The 18,974-nt window shown below is 50.4% G+C and overlaps 1 protein-coding gene across 2 annotated transcripts; it reads left to right on the top strand.

The window, feature by feature from the left end:
- Nucleotides 1-12,948: 12,948 nt before the first annotated feature.
- MYC (MYC proto-oncogene, bHLH transcription factor) lies at nucleotides 12,949-18,110 on the top strand. Of its 2 annotated transcripts, none has more exons than XM_045812235.2 (3): nucleotides 12,949-13,555; nucleotides 15,182-15,947; nucleotides 17,034-18,110. In XM_045812235.2, the coding sequence occupies exons 2-3, from the start codon at nucleotides 15,191-15,193 to the stop codon at nucleotides 17,594-17,596; spliced, it is 1,320 nt and encodes a 439-aa protein (XP_045668191.1). In that variant the 5' UTR covers nucleotides 12,949-13,555; nucleotides 15,182-15,190; the 3' UTR covers nucleotides 17,597-18,110. The 2 variants fall into 2 exon arrangements, with proteins under 2 accessions (XP_045668191.1, XP_045668190.1); XM_045812234.2 differs by having other exon boundaries at nucleotides 15,179-15,947.
- Nucleotides 18,111-18,974: the final 864 nt, after the last annotated feature.

Raw genomic sequence — 18,974 nt, 5'->3', positions numbered from 1 at the left:
GCCTATCAGTTAAGATGCGCTTCCATTGTTTATGTAATTATTACATTTTTCCCCACTGTTCATCAAAGAAACGCCAAGCAAAGCTTTTTTTAGAAAGATAATAAACCCAGTGCTAACACTGTCATATGTGTTCGGGGCAGTCTAGTTCACTGTACCACCTCCCTGCAAGGGCTTTAGCAATGTGCATGAAGGGCCTTACAAATGCTTCGGACTCAATAATCCCGCTGCTGAGGCTCTCCCCTAAGGAAATAATCCTACAGATGAAAGCTTTATGCCCCAAGATGTTCATGTCAGTGTTCTTTACCATAGCAAAGCAATGATAAAAATTTAAACATTTTTAAAGGGAATGGTTAAGGGAGCTATTTTATAATCACTTCCAAGAATATTTTTATAGCCACGTAAAATTATGCTTTCAGTTACACCACTGATTTTGTTAATACAGTGTTAAACTTTTTAAAAATGGAATACAAATGAACAGAAATAGCATAATTACAAGTGTACAGAACAAAAACCTTTTGTTTCAAAGAAAGACAAGAACATAGAAAGACACTAACCAATGGATGTGATTATGGTCCGTCCAGAGTACTACAAGGGCAAACAAGTGCCCAGAATTGGACTGGATGGGGTCAGAGAAGCCTCTCAGAGACTCAAGAAGGTGATCAAAAGTTAGCCAGGGAAAGACGGCTCAAGGCAGAGGAACAGCACATGCAAAGGTCCTGAGAGAGGAAAAGCATGCTAAATAGGAATTACTGAAGCACAGACGTTCTTCTTTTGAGATTTACTCTCCTTTCCAGAACCAGGAACTAAAATTCCCTTTTGTATAATAAGGATTAATTTCATCCCCCCAAAAGAAAGCTTGCAACTGAAAGTCTGAGCTTGGCATGTGTTAGGAAACATGGTAATAATCGTACTTATCTGTCAAGGTTGTTGTGGTGCAAAGAATTAGTGCACTTACGTGCTTACAACAGTGCTGGCAAATGGCCAATACGCCCATGAAAAGATGCTCTGTGTTGCTGGCCACCAGGGAAATGCAAATCCAAACCACCATGAGATACCGCTGCACACCACCAGCAGGACTATAATAAAAAATGTAGATAAGAGCAAGTGTTGGCGAGACTGTGGAGAAACTGGAACCCTCGTGCACAGCTGGTGGGGTTCTAACATGGCTCCTCTGCTTCGGGACATGGTCTGGAAGTTCCCAGATGGTGAAACATAGAGTTACCCTGTGATCCAGAGTCTCCATTCTCATGTATATATTCTCATATACACGCGTAGACGCCTGTGTCTATATACACATACCCAAGAGAAAGTAAAGCCTGCATCCACACAAAATTTGCACAGGAATGTTCCTAACAGCATTAGTTATAATAGTAAATTGTGGAAACAACCCAAGTGTCCCTCAACAAATAGAGAGAGAAATCACGTGGGATATAGCCACACACTACCATGTTACTCAGCAATAAAAAAGTAAGGTACTGCTTAGAGGCTGCATGAATGGACCTTGAACACAATACACGAAGGGAAAGAGGCTGTCGCACAGGGCCAGATATGGTGTGATTCCACTGATAGGAGGTAGCCAAAATAAACAAATCCGTCGAGGCGGGAAGCAGAGTCGTGGTTGCCTAGCGCTGGGTGTTGGGGGGAGATAACGAGTAACTGCCAACAGGTACAGGGTTTCTTCTGAGGTGATGAAAACGTCCTAAACGTTGGGGCGCCTGGGTGGCTCAGTCAGTTAAGCATCCGATGCTTGGTTCAGCTCAGGTGATGATCTCAGTGTCCTGAGATTGAGCCCTGCATTGGGTTCTGTGTGGGGCGTGAAACCTGCTTAAGATTCTCGCTCTCCCTTCATCTGCCCCTTCCCACCCCCACGCTTACACCTAGGAGCACACGCGCGCTCTCTCTCTCTCTCACTCAAAAAATAAATAAATAAACAGTATGGTGTGTGAATTTTATTTCAATAAAGCTGTTATTAAAAAAAAAAAAAAAGCGGGACGTCCGGGTGGCTCAGTCAGTTAAACAGCTGCCTTCAGCTCAGGTCATGATGCCAGGGTCCTGGGATCGAGCCCGCATCAGGCTTCCTGCTCAGCCTCTCCCTCTGCCCCACCCCTGCTCATGCTCTCCTTCTCTCTCTCTCTCTTTCGTTTGCTCTCTCTCAAATAAATAAATAAAATATTTTTTAAAGAATAGGGACAGGCACATGGGAACACAGTGTGTGCTTCATATTACCTAGTAGCATTAGTATTCAATAAACATTTCTTGCATACCTCCTTTCTAAGGGTGAAATCTTCCCTTCTAATCAGAGCTGTAGATAGACTGGGAAATTTTCTAAATCAGAGGTGGCAAACTCAAAGGCCTGCGAGGACCAGGCAGACGCCACGAAGGGGCTGTGAGTAAGCTGGGTGGGCTCTGCATCAGCAGCGGGAGAGACTGAAGCCGCAACGCTCGAGGATCTTCTAAAGCGGCGTCCGCTACCTCAGCCTCCAGCCTGGCGGGAAGGCAAGCCCAGGATTAGCAAAGCTGGCTTCTCAAGGGAAGCAGAAATTCAGACTCGTATGTGATATCTATTGACTTTTAAGTGTTGGCACCCTATTTTAAAATGTCATAAATGCTGAGAAGGTCAAAATCTACATCTGAGCCAACACACGAGCAGGCAAGGGTCGGTCCTCAAGCCGGCTTGCTCTCTCTGCTCGCGGCAACTTAGCCTGATCCCCAAAATGACCTCCGAGCCTCCACCTCACCACCCCCCAAAGCGAGGTCTACCCCTCACCACCTCCGCCAGAATTCACCCAAGCTGCGAAGAGAGACGGAAGAATTCATACATAAATCCAGAGACCCCAAACATTCTCGTAGATGCCAAAGTAAGGGTAGGGTGGCATGGAGAGGGCTTGGGGCACACCGGTTTTGATTCCTAATCTAATTAGAGAACCCTATAACAGGGTCTTTGTTCAAAGACCAAATTTAATTTACAATTGAATGTCTCCCATGAAGCCAGTTTTTTTAATTTCCAGCACAACATCCAGATATACTGGCCAGAACTTCAAGATGTTCTTATTTAGTGTTTAATCCTCTAATGCATTAAAATTAATTATTTCAGTTTTATGGCAAACTGTCTGCAGCCAGCATCCAAGCTGGGCAGCCCAAGCCTCTCCTCCCACCCAGTCAGCTGGGGAGGTGTCAGTATAATTATTTAAGGGGTTGAAAGGTAAAGGGCACAGAATGGGAAGGGAAATGAGCCTGCGATTATGCAGTAACGCTTCAACAGGGAAGCAGATGGCATTCCTTGCATAAATTATTATTTATCCACGGAATTCCCCTCTGCCTGTTACCAAATCAGCCCTTTTAAGAAATTCTTTGTTGGGCCTGTGAAGTTCCCTGGCCAGTGTCCAGCCTCTACTTCCCTCCCCCCATCCCTCCCTGCAGAGGCAGAGTGAGGGTGACAATTCCAAGATGGCCCACAGACAGCAGCCGAGGGTTTCCAAAGGCACGGATGTTCCCAGTCCGTTGGGACTGAGGGGCACAGAGAGGAGTCTACTCTACCTTGCAGACGGGAGGCTGGGTGCAAGCCGAAAGTGAGGAGCCCAGTCACCAGCCTGGGCTTACCCCCAATCATAAGACCTACCGCACGAAGACGCCCATCAGGATGCTGGCGAAGGTGCACACTTGGCACTGACCCTGCGTTCCCTCCCAGGTCCCTCGACGAAGCCCCAGAGCTAGGCCATGGCATTCCGATCCGAGAGATCAGAGAAAATGAAGAAATCGGACGCTCTGAAGCAAAGAACGTTCTCATCTTAACAACAAAGCAGCTATCATTTCTGAGGGTGTGTATTCCCATTTCACCTTCGAGAAAATTCTAAGCGGCGGTTATCACTGCTACAGAAACTGGAGAAACTGAGGCTCGTTTCAGGGAAGTAATATTTCCAAGGCTCCACATCCAGAGTCAGTGCTGGCGTTCGACCCTAATCTAATAGGGAAGCATGGGACGGCCAGGGCTTAGAGGACTGCGGGGCCGCGTCCTCTCCCCTGTGTACCACCCCTGCCCTTCCTCTGCCCTCATCCCCTCAGCAACACAAAAGTCTGCTGCAAAAGCAAAAATGTTGCTCACCTGCCTTATAGAATTTTCCAGGCAGAAAGAGAGAGAAAGTGTGCTTTACCAAGCGCTTTGGAGGGCAAGGACTGGTCCATTTCTGTGAATTCATTGTCTTGACACTCATGTTCTCTTTGACCCTCAAATGTCTTTGCCATTATGCACCACGGAAAGGGGTAGCCGTAAGAGGGAAAGGGCTCTATTTGATGCCTCCTGCATTTCCCACAGGAAACTTGGCCCAGTCGGCAGCAACAGCAGCGGAGAAATAATAATGCCTGGTCCCAGTGTCTCCCCAACTTGACGGTAGAGCAGATCCGGGAGACGCTGTGGAATCAGAAGGACTTGGAACTGCATTCCATCTCTAGCACTCTCTGTGTGAATCTGAGCAAGTCTTTGTAACACCTCCGTTGCCCGTCCATACAACGGAATGCCAATCTACACCTCACAGCGTTCCTGCAGGGATTTAAGGAGCACTCGCAGTGGCTGTCTGACGTTGTTAACTCCCAGTTAGAGATGATGCAGTCTGCCTCATGACCAAGTTCATGCAGAGAGACAGAGAAACAGAGAGAGACAGAGAAATGGGGGGTCATGAAGCTATACTTAGTCTTCAATGGCTTTGCTATTTTCTGTGCTAGTCCCTTTCTGTGACAAATGTTGATCACTGCCAATGACATTGCTTTTATGACCCTGGAAAGGGTCATCACTTTCCATGGGAAAACTCTGACAGCAGGAGCTTCTCCCAGCCTGGTACCTATCGCCCAATTCCCATACCTCCCTCCTCTCTTCAATTCCTGTGGATTTTCCTCTGGATAGGTTTATAACATTGTAGAGGGGGTGGTGTTTAAAGCTGCTGTGAACTTTGATTAGGTTTTTATTTTATTGCTTTTGGTTTTTTTAGCCAGTGAGTCCATTCGACTTCTCTGGGCTGGCTCCTGTCTTCATCCCCCTCCCTCCAACCATCTCGGGGCTCACCTGTCATCCAGGACACCTGCCTGTCAGTGGAACTGAAGCAAGGAGGAATTCTCAAAGCTTTTCTCTCTTTTGAATAAAACTGGCCTGGGCTGGGTATGCCTTTTCTTGTAAGCTCCCTCCATTTGCCGAGGGCCTATCAAGCACCAAGCACTGGGCTAGCTAGACCCTGTAGACCCATGTGCTCTGTGAACGGCAGCCCCAGAACGGTAGTGCAACACACTGGCTTGCTTGGTAGGTGCACGTGTGAATAAACCACAATCTTCCTTGACCCCAGAAGCTTCTGGTCAAGGAGTCAGACATGAAAACCCACCAAAGGAGTAAACTATTAGATTCCGTATCACGAAAGAATGAGGGGATGGTTAAAACCTCAAGGGAAGGGGGAAACCATCAGGAAAAGCTCCTAGAAGAGCACATTACTAAAACCTAAAAGCAGAGATCCCAGACTGGCAGCTGGAGGGCTGAATCCATCCCACAGACACATTTTGTTTCTACACACAATTTTTAAAATTAGTTGCCAACATTTTAAAACCTGAATTCCTACCTTCCTTGAGAAACTGGAAGACCCATATTGAAGGGGTTGACTAGCAGGCTGTTGAAAAGCAGCTGGCAGCCTCCCACAGACAAACATTCTCCAGTTTGGCACAGTCCCCACCGCTCCCTATTGTGTTCCTAATTTATATTCTTTGCTGCAGCCCGCACCCCCCCGCCCGCCCCGTCCCCGTAAGCATCTGAGTTAGCCGTCCTTGAACTAAAATCTGATAGGAAGAAATGTGGGCTAGAAGTCAACAGTTTCTAAATCTGGATGTGGGTCGATGCTTCGAAGGCAAAGTTTTTCTAGTGTCCAGGCCAGCTCGCCAGGGCGCGAAAGCAGATGCAGGTCTCAGCACAAGCCTTAACGAGCCGGGGACCGAGCTACTCCCGAGGGCGCTGCGTCTTCCAGGACCACTCCCTGGTGGTCAGCCCCTGGACAGCCACTGGACAGAGGAATTCCGTCAAAGGAGGGAAATTCTCACACAATGCCTTGGTTTGTATTAAATAGGAACAACGCATAATTCTGCTTCCAGAACTTCCAGAATTTTGCTCTCTCTGGATGAACAGGTCTATAAAAGGGCATACGCTTGGCATAGTAAATCCTGTAGCCGTTGCAGATGGGAGATGGGTGGGTCAGGAATGAGCCACCACACATCAGGTAATCTCTTTGTGATGCCAGACGTCACTTTCTCCTCTGTCCGATGACAAGCTTGACTTAGACCACCATTTTTCATGCTTGATGAACTGATAGGAGATCCAGATGTTATGCAATTGTCTGTGGGGCACCATGCAATGGTGATGCAGTAAACTTAAAATAGCTCGATAAACAATTTTCTGCTAAATCAAGGACCCACACCAACAACATTCACGAAGTACAGGCCAGGCACGAGGCTCTGTGCTAAAGGCACCAGCTCCTTCAGTTCCTGCAGCATCTTCAAGGAGGTAGGCGCTACAGTTACGGTAGTCCCATTTTACAGATGAGAAAAGTGAGGTTGGGGAGGTCATGGCACTTGCCGGATTTAGCAAGCCAATTCTCCAGCCTCTGCTCATATACTAGATTCTCATAGAGCCAAAACATAATTGAACAAGTCTACCCGTTAGATTTCTTCCCCAGTGGCACGTGAGTGTGCATCCATTCTCTCTAAAAGGATTAACTGATCCCTCACTTTGGGGCCAGATTTGATCCCCGACTTGTGACATTTGTACTCTCGTAAAGAAGGAGAGAAGAGGGCCCTTCTCTGGTGTCTAGAAAATGCCACACGGAGCCCATTTTCGCCAGGCGTCCCCTGGATCCCACTCTGAGAACAAACGTTCGTGTTTCCAAACAACTTAACTAGAAATTCTCCAACACTGCTTCCGGCTCCAAACTTTCATGATTCTGTCTGGTGGTCACCGGCAAGGGTAGTAAGGGGAGACTCCACAGAGAAATAGGGCTTTCTCTGCATCCTGGAGGAAAGGTCGTTCTTAGATAAACCAAGAAGAGGCAAGTGAGACTGGAAGAAGTACCTGAACAGAAGTGCTGAGTTGGGGACTCGCGTGTCACTCGGAGTGACTCTACATCATCTGTTTCTCTGAAGTGCAGGATTGGTGGGAAAGAGAAGGCAGAGAGCAGATGCAGGAGGGCCTGGAATGCCGAGCCCAGGAAGAGGAGCCTCAAACTCGATTTCCGGCCGTTGGAAGCCACTGAAGACTTTCAATACCAAAGAGAATGAATCGACACGCAAGGAAAAATGCAGTGTTACGCTAGGAGCTATTAGGAGTCCAGGGCAAGATGATTCCAGCGGCTACATGCCACCACATGTAGGAGAAAGAGCACCAGGGGGTCAATGACCTCAGCACAGGTGGAGTTGTGCCAGGGACTCTCAGCCTGACACACCAGCCCGACACCTTTCTGTGGTCGGGCGGTCCTGGGCATCGGGGGACATTCAGGAGTAAGCCCCACCCCTTTGTAACAACTCAAAATGTCCCCAGACCTTGCCAAGTATCCCCTGGGGGGCAAAATCACCTCCAGTTAAGAAGCATCATTTTATGAGAACCAAAGGAGCAATCATCTCCAAAAGCCATCAGTTTCCCTTTAAAGCAGCAAAGTCGAGAGGGACAAGGAGAAAAAGGTCATTGGCTTTGGTGATCCGAGGTCACTAGGTACCTGAGAGAAAGCTCCTTCGAATGCAGTTAGGGAAGGAAGAGACAATCTAAAAAAGAGAACAACGAAGGGTGAGCTACCCACGGAAAGTCAGAAGCCTTGGTTTGGGATTTCTACGAGTCCATAAAAGGAACAGACTCCTATCCCTACTGGCTTCCAAAAGAAGGTCAGAGATTAAGAAGCTAACATCTCCCCCCGCTCAGGGGGGAGAGTGTCCTTTACAATCGCCTCCACTTCCAACCCAGCTAGGGTCCATCCTGAGGACAGATGTTGCCCAAAAGGACCATAGCAAAGATGGGCCAAGTGAGCGACAAAGTGTGGAGACTTCTGAGATTGGCTTGGGGTTGGCACTTACAGAACAATAAACCGAGCCTTTGAAGAAGCTAATCAAAGGAGCCATTTGTCTACTCCAGCGGCTACAAAGGGAGGCAGGCTCGCGGAGGACTGAGGAATAAAAGAATGCCAAGCTGGAGACGAGACTAACGTTTAGTGGGTCGAGCCCAGGACCCTCCGCCAGGATCTGAAGTCAGTGGGTAAGAGATCAACCAGATATACTCAATGCAACACAGGGAATGTAGGCTCTAGTGTTTTAAGTTAAAAACGTCTATTTTTTTTTCCCTTCTTGGTTGCTTTAAGTGATGCAGTGTAGGGATGGGAGAGGGAGACAGCATCTTAAAACCATGCATTTTTTTAAAATGCACCAAGATTTTCTTCACTGCCTTTTTTTGTTATCATTCCTATGAATGAACGACTGGCCAGATTTCATCCGCTCTTCTTCTGAAGAGCTTCCCAGTGCTCCTCTCACTGGGACACATGGTTGGCATGAAAAGGCTGATGAGATCTTCCCTGCCTTTAACATTCCCTGGCCAGCTTGGGTTTGAATCTCATGGCCCTTCTTTCAAAATGATCTTTTTGCTGGAGATACAGGTTTATCATTTTCCCCTCTCTCCTCCCTCCTTGCCAGGCCCCACATGACTTCAAGGGGTTTTGAAATTACAAGCCAGCCTTCTGGGGCCGGGGAGGGGGGGGGAGTTCTGTCTCACCCCCACGTTGGAGCTGGTTGGATCACTGGGGTCCAGTTTCTGTCTACATTAGTCACTGCTCTTATCTGTCAAAGATCAACTCACTCGGTAGGAAACTTTTGGAGGGGTGGGGGAAGAGATATTCAAAGAACAGGGGAGATGGCGACTGGTGCCATGTAAGTCACACATTCTGAATATCTCCTTTTACATCTCTGAAAAGAGTCAAGAAAGTTGGATCAAATTGCTCATTCTTTCTGCACACCTCTCCTTTTCCCTAAGCCTAAAAGTGGCACCCACAAAGTCATCGTGAGAATATGAGTTTGTGAGAATTCATGATTCTTATTTATACCATCCTGGAGGGAAGAATGTTCCCCGCAGTGACACAGTGTTCTCTTCCGGGAGGCAATCTCACTGGACTGTTTACCTGCAGTCCCGACCCTGGGGGTGATAACAGAGCGGACCTTCTGGAGCCCTGCCTCTTCTTAGAACCCCAACAACACCCTAAAAAAAGGAGAGACACAGCCTTAGAGTGTCCCTAGACCAGCAAACCAGGAATGCTTGGTCAACAGACACCTACTACTGACTTCCAAAAGGAGGCAGAAAGACCAAATTGTCGCTTAAACAGTGTCCTTAAAAGATAAACCCCAACTATTACCCAGCTATCTCTGGGTGATTAGGATTACAAACTCTTTCCATTCTCTGAATCCTTATTTTTCTATTTGACTATTTTCCTTTCACAATGGGCACGTTCCACTTCGGTCATCTGCGAAGACATTATTCGTTTTCATCTCCCCAGCCATGTTCAACCTGGCAAATGTCTATTCTAGGTCAAGTGGTTCTTAAAAATTTCAAAAAGACATTGGCATCCCTGAGCCTGGTGGAGATCTGATTTTCTATTTCCCTGGCTATAAAATGGGAGGGCCCCTACTTCATTTGGAGGCAAGAAATAACACCCAGCTGTTACTTGAAAGTAACACACCAGGTGATGTCACCAATCTGGGGGAGAGAGAGTTTGAGTCCTGAAGCCACAAGCAGCATATCTGTCTGGGGTTCACACATCCTCAACGGTCCCACATCAGGCTGGCATAATTCAGTTGTCGGACATTAAGGCAGGGCATCCGTGCCCTCTTCAACTGCTTTCAAAAACTCCCCTCTGAAGTCAAGCTAAACCTACTTTTGCTGTTGTTTGATTAGGTTGGATGGTTTGGGGTTTTGTTGTTTTTGTTTTTGTGTGTCCTGTGGAGTGGAGTCAGTTAGCTTCCAGCAGAGCAAAGCCCAAAGTGCCAGATTCCTGGGACACCACCCAAAGAGGCCTCTTGCAGGAAGGATCTCCTGTTGCCAAATTTCCTGAGGATAAACCTAGGTGATCAGACACTGTCAAGCAACCTTCTCTCCTAAAAAGACTACTTGAGATATTCGAACCCCTGAAACATGCAATGTCAACTCCCTTCACATTTACTGCAACCTTTACTGTCCAGTTGTTTCGGTATGAAAACTTTTTAACAAAATGTTCCTTTACACTCTTTTCCAGTGGAATTTCAGACGCCCCTCCCCCATCACTATCAAAACATCTGGCTATTGTTCATCAGCGCTGTTTTTGGGGAAAAAACGTTTTTTTAAAAATAATAACAACAAAACACAAATACCTGCCAGTCTGCACCCGCATCCCACACCCACGCCTCTCACTCCCCCTCCCCTTCCACAGCTCCTGGTCTTCCCCAATGAATCCAAGATCTTGCTTTAAAACTCTACGGTTAGGAGATGATGGGTTTCTAAGAGTGCAGGCTAAAGGTTTTCTTGCTGCTTCAGAGTTTCGTTGGACATTTTTTTTCGTGTCTGTACTTGTTAATTATTTCGTGTTTTCCATAAATAGCATCAGTTCTCCATGGGGTGATGTTCATTGTCGATAAGTAGCGATGGATTTATTTTCACCAGTTTTTGCAGTCGAATAGCCGCCTCCGAGCTATTTTCCTTCCAGTGATTCCTCTTCCTTCCTCTCCTTTGCGTTGGGCCTGAAGGAGTCGGTAAGGAGGGAGCTGGAAACTCATTTTAAGGAGCCGCCCCGTCCTTCGCCCCGCAGGAAACCCTGCGCTCCGGACACCCCTGCCCCCACCAACCTCCCTCCCTCAGTCGGCATCCGGGCGCAGTGATCTCGGCTGCCAGTAGAGGGCACACTTACTTTACTTTCGCAAGCCCCACCGCGGGTGCCGTCCCGGGAGGGGGCGGGGAAAGACGCTTTGCAGCAAAACCTTGACTAGGGCTCGGTCGCTTCCCAGCGTTTGCGGCAAAGGCCCAGAGGCCGGAGAAATTTGCAACCCTTAAAGCCGAATTGCGCTGTGCGCTTGATTTGGAGGAAGTTGCTACTCATTTAACAATTGAACGCTGAGCTGCAAACTCAACGGGTAATAATTTATCTCGAACACGCTCTGCAAGGTCTTCTCCTCCCCCCTCCCCGAATTTTCTTCTGTTTGGAATGGGGCGGGGGACGGGCCGGGGGGTGGGGGGGAGGAAAACTTTACTTAAAATGCTTTAGGGTGAGCGACCCCGGTGGGAAGATTGCCTTTGTTTTTAATGCCCTGGTGTAATGCAAAATAGCAAATCCCGAGGGAATATATATTGTATATTAAATATAGATTCACTTAGGGAGCGAATAAATCCTGTGTCGTGTTGGGCAACATTCTGGGTTGAATGTGTACAAGAAATGTATATAGATGTACCAGATTATACCTAAGGACTTTCACTGAACACTGGTGATGAGAAAAAAATTTAGTCAGTGAACTAGGAAATTAATGCTTGAAATTTGGCCAATGTTTAATTGGCCCAAGACCCACTAAAAAGGCACGGAAGTAATAGTTGACTCCTCTACTTTGATAAGAATTGATGTATTTTTTAAATTTTTATTTTATTTATTTTTTGTGCATGATCTCGATTCCAATATAAAGTGGAAAGAAGACCCAGAAAGGAAGTGAATGTCCGGTTTGCCCGAGGAGGGAAGAGTTAACGGTCTTCTTCACCAGAGTCTCTGCAAACTCGCGAGGCAGGGTCCTCCAGCTCGCCTCCTCCCCCGCTTTCTGGGAACTGCAGCCCCGAGGCTTGCGCCCCCCACCAAAAACTTCTCGCGTCTAGCGCCTTTGATTTTCCCCAAACCTGGGAACCCCAGACTGGTGCAAACCGGCGCCACGGGGCGCAAAGAGGATTTGTCTCTTTACTGAAACCTGGCTGCGGAATTGGGAACTCCGAGTGAGAGGCGTGGGGGTGGGATGCGGGTGCAGACTGGCAGAAAGCGGGCGGGGGACGGTCCCCCGCCGCGCGCACCCGCAACCACGCTCTTCCCTAACTCCAGTTCGGGAGCACGCAGGAAAGATCTCAGGGATTAGCGCGTCCTGGGGGAACAGCCGGCTCCCGCCGACCCCACTGTAGGTCTGCGTGGGAGGGGCGGGGGCGGGGGTGTCTGCTGCTTAGGCAGCAAATTGAGGGATTCATTTGGGGTGGAAGGTAACCCAATCGCAATAGATAGCTGTAGGCATATAAGGCATAACACCGCCGACAAATGCAATGGGTGTTTATTCGTAACGCGCTCTCCCAAGTATACGTGGCAGTGGGTTGCTGAGTTATTTTAATATTCCAGGCATCATTTTCCTCCTTATATCTCTTATCATTTATCCCCGTCGACACTAACACCCCACACACTCAGAGCGCGCGCCCATAAATACCCCTGCTTCCCTCCCGTCTTCATAGGACTGATTTTCCAAACGCTGCCCTGTCCCCAGCCTTCGGGAGGCGCCCGTCCGCCCGGGACGTGCGTGGCGGGGCGGTTGGGTACACGGTGTATTCTGTGTTGAAGGCTCAGCTGTTCCGCCTGCGATGATTTAAGCACGCAGGACAAGTATGCGGTTTGTCAAACCGAGCGCTGCGCCAGAGCAGCGGCGGAGAAAAGGAGAGGGTTTGAGCGCGAGCAAAAGAAAATGGTAGGCGCGCGCAGTTAATTCAAGCTGCGCTCTGACTGTTTACATCCGGTAGCTCGGCGCACTGGAGTGCCAGGCCGAAAGGGCTGAGTCTCCTCCCCGCTCCCCCACCCCCGTCCCTCCCAGAATCGCCCCTCCTCAGTTCCCAAAGCCGAGGGCGGGGGAGAGAGAAAAAAGATCCTCTCTCGCGAATCCCCGCCCACCAGCCCTTTATATGCGAGGATCTGTGCGGCCGAGGACCCCCGAGCTGCGCTTCTCCCCGCTGCAGCTGCTGCCGCCACCGCTGCGCCCCGAACGCCGCCTGGCTCCCAGCCGGCCGCGGGAAGGGCAGGGCTATTCAGAGCTTGGCGGGAAAAAGAGAACAGAGGGGGGCGGGATCGTGCCTAGCAATATAAAACCCGGTTTTCGGGCTTTATCCGACTCGCTGTAGTAATCCCAGCGAGAGACAGAGGGAGTGAGCGGGCGCGCCCGCTAGGGTGGAAGAGCCGAGCGAGCCGAGCGAGCCGAGTGGCGCTCCGGGCGCCCGGGGAAGGGAGATCCGGAGCGAAAGGGGGCTTCGCCTCCGGCCCAGCCGCCCCCACCCCACCCGGCCCGCCGACCCCTGCCAACGGGGCGCAACCCCCGGCGCCCCCACGAAACTTTGCCCGTTGCAGCGAGCGGACACTTTCCCCTGGAACTTACAAGACCCGAGGGAGAGCGCGACTCTCCGGACGCGGAGAGGCTGTTCTGCTTATTTGGGGAGACACTTCTCCCCGCCGCTGCCCGCGACCGGCTGCTCTGAAAGGCGCTCCTCGCCGCTTTTTGGACGCTGGATTTCCTTCGGCTAGTGGAAAACCCGGTAAGCACCCCGATTTATTTGCCTTTTCATTTATTTTCCCTACCGCCTTAATGCAATGCCGCGACGAGTCGAAGTCGAATGCCCGAACTGGGGTGTCGTCTCAGCCATTCCTGCGCTATTGACACTTTTCTCAGAGTAGTTGTGGTAGCTCGGGGTGGAGTGAGGACGAACCAGAACTGGATGGGGGAGAGTGGCTTGTCAAGATGGGAGGGGAGAAGGCAGAGGGACAACGGGTGCGTTTCTAAAACTCGTTTTTTGAGATTTTTCCTTATGTATATTGACGCGGCCCCCGACCAGCTGGACATTCCTGCTTTATTGCACTAACTGCTTTTGCTTTGGGGGGGGTGCTGTGGTTCACGGTGGGCAGAGAGCCCTGTCCATCCTGAGCTCCTGGGAGTAAGAATTACAAATTGCGTGTGGGAGCCAGAGAGCTCCGCAGCCGCTGACTTTTCCGCGTCTCGGAAAGGGCATTTAAATTTCGTCTTACCGCATTTCTGACAGCCGGAGACAGACACTGCGGCGCGTCCCGCCCGCCGATCCCCGCGGCGTTTCCCATTCGCCCCCTGCTCCTTTTAAGAAGTTGGCATTCGGCTTTTTAAAAGAATAGTAAAATTAGGGATCTTGGGCTTCCGAGGTACTGGTTGGGACTGGGTGTTGGGGAGGCGCAGGGACCAGGGAAAGGGAGGCTGGGCAGGGATGTGTCCGATTCTCCCGGAATCATGGACTTGGGGGAAACGAGGGCAAATCTCTGCACCCATCCTTGGCTCCCCCGCCGCCGCCCCTGGTGTCCCCTCGCCCCTGAGATGCGGAGGGGCGGCAAGGAGCGGGGCTCGGGCTTTTCCAGAACAGCTGCTACCCTCGGCGGGTGAGGGGAAGACGCCCGGCTCCAGGCGCGGAATCGCAGCAGGGGCTCTGGCGCAGTTGCGTCGCCGTATTGGGTGTTGAAGGGAGGTGCCCCTGTTATTATCTAACACCCCCTTTTATTTATGGGGGGAAGTGTTACGGCCGGCGGCTGGGCTCGCCCCACCAGCCGCCGAAAGACACGGAGAAAAGCCGGCGGAGGAAGAAAGGGGGGCGCGCTGGGGGTGGGGATGGAGGGGCGGCGGGGGAGCTGGGAGGGGCGGCGGCGCCCGCGGGGGAAGGAGCGCGGCGAGGGCGCGAGTGGGAACGGGCGCGGCGCGGAGGGGCCCGGCGCGGGAGGGGGCCGCGCGCAGCCGCTCCCGCCGCGGCGCCTCTCGCCTTCTCCTTCAGGTGGCGCAAAACAGCGTGTTGGGGTTTGGCAGATTGTGTTCCCCGCTGCCGCCTCCCCCGGCCGCTTAAGGAGGCCAAAGCCGATTTCGATCGCTCGGCGGCGGCGGGGCGGACTCCCCGGGCTTCGCGCTCCGGGGGGGAAACGCAAGCTCCGCGAGCGCTCCGCAGCTGCTTCACCAAGCGTGTGTCCCACATAGCAGGGGGCCACCTGGAGGGGGTGAGAGGGTGCCCTTCCCCGCCACCCGCCCCTTCTGGGGCTAGCGCTGGAAGGGGAGCAATTCGGCATCGGGGCGCGCGCCGCGCCGGGCTGCGGCACCCACCCAGACCTTCTTAACTCAAGACCGCCCCCCCCCTTTCGTGTGCCCCCCTCAGCAGGCTGCCGCGATGCCCCTGAACGTCAGCTTCGCCAACAGGAACTATGACCTCGACTACGACTCGGTACAGCCTTATTTCTACTGCGACGAGGAGGAGAACTTCTACCAGCAGCAGCAGCAGAGCGAGCTGCAGCCGCCGGCGCCCAGCGAGGATATCTGGAAGAAATTCGAGCTGCTGCCCACCCCGCCGCTGTCCCCGAGCCGCCGCTCGGGGCTCTGCTCGCCCTCCTACGTTGCAGTCGCGTCCTTCTCCCCCAGAGGGGACGACGACGGCGGCGGCGGCAGCTTTTCCACGGCCGACCAGTTGGAGATGGTGACCGAGCTGCTGGGAGGGGACATGGTGAACCAGAGCTTCATCTGCGACCCGGACGACGAGACCTTCATCAAAAACATCATCATCCAGGACTGCATGTGGAGCGGCTTCTCGGCCGCCGCCAAGCTCGTCTCCGAGAAGCTGGCCTCCTACCAGGCTGCGCGCAAAGACAGCAGCAGCCCGAGCCCCGCCCGCGGGCCCGGCGGCTGCTCCACCTCCAGCCTGTACCTACAGGACCTGAGCGCCGCCGCCTCCGAGTGCATCGACCCGTCCGTGGTCTTCCCCTACCCGCTCAACGACAGCAGCTCGCCCAAGCCCTGCGCCTCCCCGGACTCCACCGCCTTCTCCCCGTCCTCGGACTCTCTGCTCTCCTCGGCCGAGTCCTCCCCGCGGGCCAGCCCCGAGCCCCTGGCGCTCCACGAGGAGACACCGCCCACCACCAGCAGCGACTCGGGTAAGCGGAGCCCCTCCCGGCCTGTCAAAGGGGGCGACTGGGTCTCTTCACGATTTTTCCTCGGGCGGCTCATTCAACTGGCCACTTCAGTTGACCCAGCCTTTTTTCTTTTCTCAGATTTGGGAAGGGAAATGTTAGATTTGGAAGGATCTTGGGAGCTCATCATCCCGGAACACTGGGCTTTAGGATTCCCTTCCCATCCCTTCGAAGACTGCCCCGGTGGCCAGCCCCCTCCTCTCCCTCCCTCCCCTTAGGAATTTCATTTGGGTTTTTAAATCTTCTGGCTTATCTTGCAACTCAATCCACTCCCTCTTACTTTTCTGAAGCATTTTAATTGCCCCGGGGTGGGGGGTGGGGGTGTGTGTGAAGGGGGATAAGAGAGAATTGATCTCTGTGACAGTGAATGAATTGCCTCTCTCTTCCCTTCTGAGAGAGAAGCTGTTGGGATTTCGTGGACCACAGATCCACAAAAAAAGAGGAGCTTCCCCTCCGGGCCCCGGGAACTAGTGAAGGTGTCTTAGGAGCTGATGGCTTGAGGAGCTGGGATCTGTTCAGCCTGTGTTAAACACTTAAAAGCAAATCTTTGCCAAAATTGGACTTTTTTCCTTCCCTCACCCCTACAACTTTTGGCAAAGCCGCAAGAATTTTTTTTTTTCTTTTTGCACTTCCAGTAAAATAGGGAGTTGCTAAAGTCCTACCAAGAGATTTGGAGCTATCATTTGCAACACCTGAAGGTTCTTGGTAGAATCCCTTAAAAGTAGGAGGTGCTTGGGAATGTGCTTTGCTTTGGGTGTGTCCAAAGCCTCATTAAGTCTTAGGTAAGAATTGGCATCAACGTTTTATCCTGGTGAATTGTAATTTTCTTGTCTGTGCTGTAAACCTAGCTGTCATTCTCCCTTTCTGACTTGCCTTTGTGGCCAGAAGAGCAGGGTGGATTGGCCAGTTTGTTCTCTGGGGATAACTTGGTGCCAGGGCTCTTTCTCATATAATAATGCCTTATATTTACACAGCATTCATTTAATCTGGTCATTGATTGCTTTAAGGAAACGTGGCTAACCGGGTGGTTTTCTATTTCCTTTCTTAAAGAGGAAGAACAAGAGGACGAAGAAGAAATTGATGTCGTTTCTGTGGAAAAAAGGCAGCCCCCTGCCAAAAGGTCAGAATCGGGGTCACCGTCGTCGGGAAGCCACAGCAAACCACCTCATAGCCCGCTGGTCCTTAAAAGATGCCATGTGTCCACCCATCAGCACAATTACGCAGCGCCCCCCTCCACCAGGAAGGACTATCCGGCCGCCAAGAGGGCTAAGTTGGACAGTGGCAGGGTCCTGAAACAAATCAGCAACAACCGTAAATGCGCCAGCCCCAGGTCTTCGGACACAGAGGAGAACGACAAGAGGCGGACACACAACGTCTTAGAACGCCAGAGGAGAAACGAGCTGAAACGGAGCTTTTTTGCCCTGCGTGACCAGATCCCGGAGTTGGAAAACAATGAAAAGGCCCCCAAGGTTGTCATCCTTAAAAAAGCCACCGCGTACATCCTGTCCGTCCAAACAGAGGAGCAGAAGCTCATCTCAGAAAAGGACTTGTTGCGGAAGCGGCGAGAACAGTTGAAACACAAACTTGAACAGCTAAGGAACTCTGGTGCCTAAGTCCACCTATTGGAGGGAGGAACTGGAATTGGTCATGAATTCTCATTTGTTACTAAGAGAAAGTAAGGAAAAAGGTTCCTTCTGACAGAACTGTAGCAATTCCTCATATCTGAACTGTTTTCAAATGCATGTTCAAATGCAACCTCACAACCTAGGCTAGATCTTAGGATTGAAAGGTTTAGCCATGATGTAAACTGCCTCAAATAGAACTTTGGGCATAAAAGAACTTTTTTTTATGCTTGCCATCTTTTTTTTTTTTTCCTTTAACAGATTTGTATTTAAGAATTGTTTTTAAAAAATCGTAAAGTTTACCCCATTTTCCCATGTAAATATGGCCATTAAATGTAAATAGCTTTAATAAAACGTTTATAGCAGTTATACAAGAATTCAAACCATGTATTATAAACCATAATTTTTTTTATTTAAGTACATTTTCCTTTTTAAAGTTGATTTTTTCTATTGTTTTTAGAAAAAATAAAATACCTGGCAAATATATAATTGAGCCAAATCTTAAGTTGTGAGTGTTTTGTTTCTTTTCTTGCCTTTTTTTTTTTCCTTTCCATTCTGTTTTCATCAGTTCCGATTCACAGAATTTGGCCCTCAAGGGAATGCGTTTACAAAGATGGGAAAAGAAGTTATTTCAAAAAGGGCAAGGGCTTTTCTTTGTTAAAATGGGTCGGGGGCCTAAAGGTCTTTATTTTCTCGGGGTTATAAGATGCTTCCTGGAGATTTGTGATAGGGCCAGAGTCGCTACGTGAAAGAATGAACAGGCAGTAGGCTGGTGAGGAGGCAAAGGGACACCAGAGGTTAGAGATAAGTTAAGTATACAAAGGGGGTAAGGGCTGGGGGTGGGAGAAAGATGAAGAAGAAACTCTAGTTGGGTTAACCCATGCTACTCCCCTGCTGCTTGACTGCTATTACCAGGTGCTAGGCCCTTTACAAGGATTATCTCCCAAGTCTCAATGGTGCTCCAGGAGGCAAGTTACTAACCCTGTTTCACAAAAAATGAAATATAGAGGCTCAGGGCTTTCGTAACTTCTCTGGGATCACACAGTAAAAGGCTGAACCTAAGGTCCCTGTTCCATTGAAAAATACCTAACACTTTGCTGTCATGCCTTAGTTCCTCCTGGGTCTAAAGTGCTGAGGTCAGGAATACTTTCGGTTTGGGGTCTGATGGACCAACTCAATAACAATACGAACCCGTTTGTGTGTCAGGCATTCTTAGAAGCATTTTCCCTGTAATAATTCCACAGCAACCCGATGAAGGAAATCAGCCTAATGTTGATTTCCCTACAATAGAAGGGGAAACTGAGGCACAGAAAGACTCAGCCAGGTGCCCAAAGCCCTCTGATGATGAACAGTAGAGCCAGGATGCAAA

This window comes from Ursus americanus, chromosome 9, assembly GCF_024610735.1.
Source record: "Ursus americanus isolate L20-20 chromosome 9, mUrsAme1.1.p, whole genome shotgun sequence".
NCBI classification, from domain to species: domain Eukaryota; kingdom Metazoa; phylum Chordata; class Mammalia; order Carnivora; family Ursidae; genus Ursus; species Ursus americanus.
Note: the sequence above shows the minus strand (reverse complement) of the source record. Positions and strands in the feature narration are given on the sequence as shown.

Bases quoted from the DNA above. Each gene is read 5' to 3' on its own strand.
- MYC (XM_045812235.2), top strand. From the start codon at position 15,191: ATGCCCCTGAACGTCAGCTTCGCCAACAGGAACTATGACCTCGACTAC. The intron at 15,948-17,033 runs GTAAGCGGAGCC...CCTTTCTTAAAG, and splicing joins CACCACCAGCAGCGACTCGG to AGGAAGAACAAGAGGACGAA.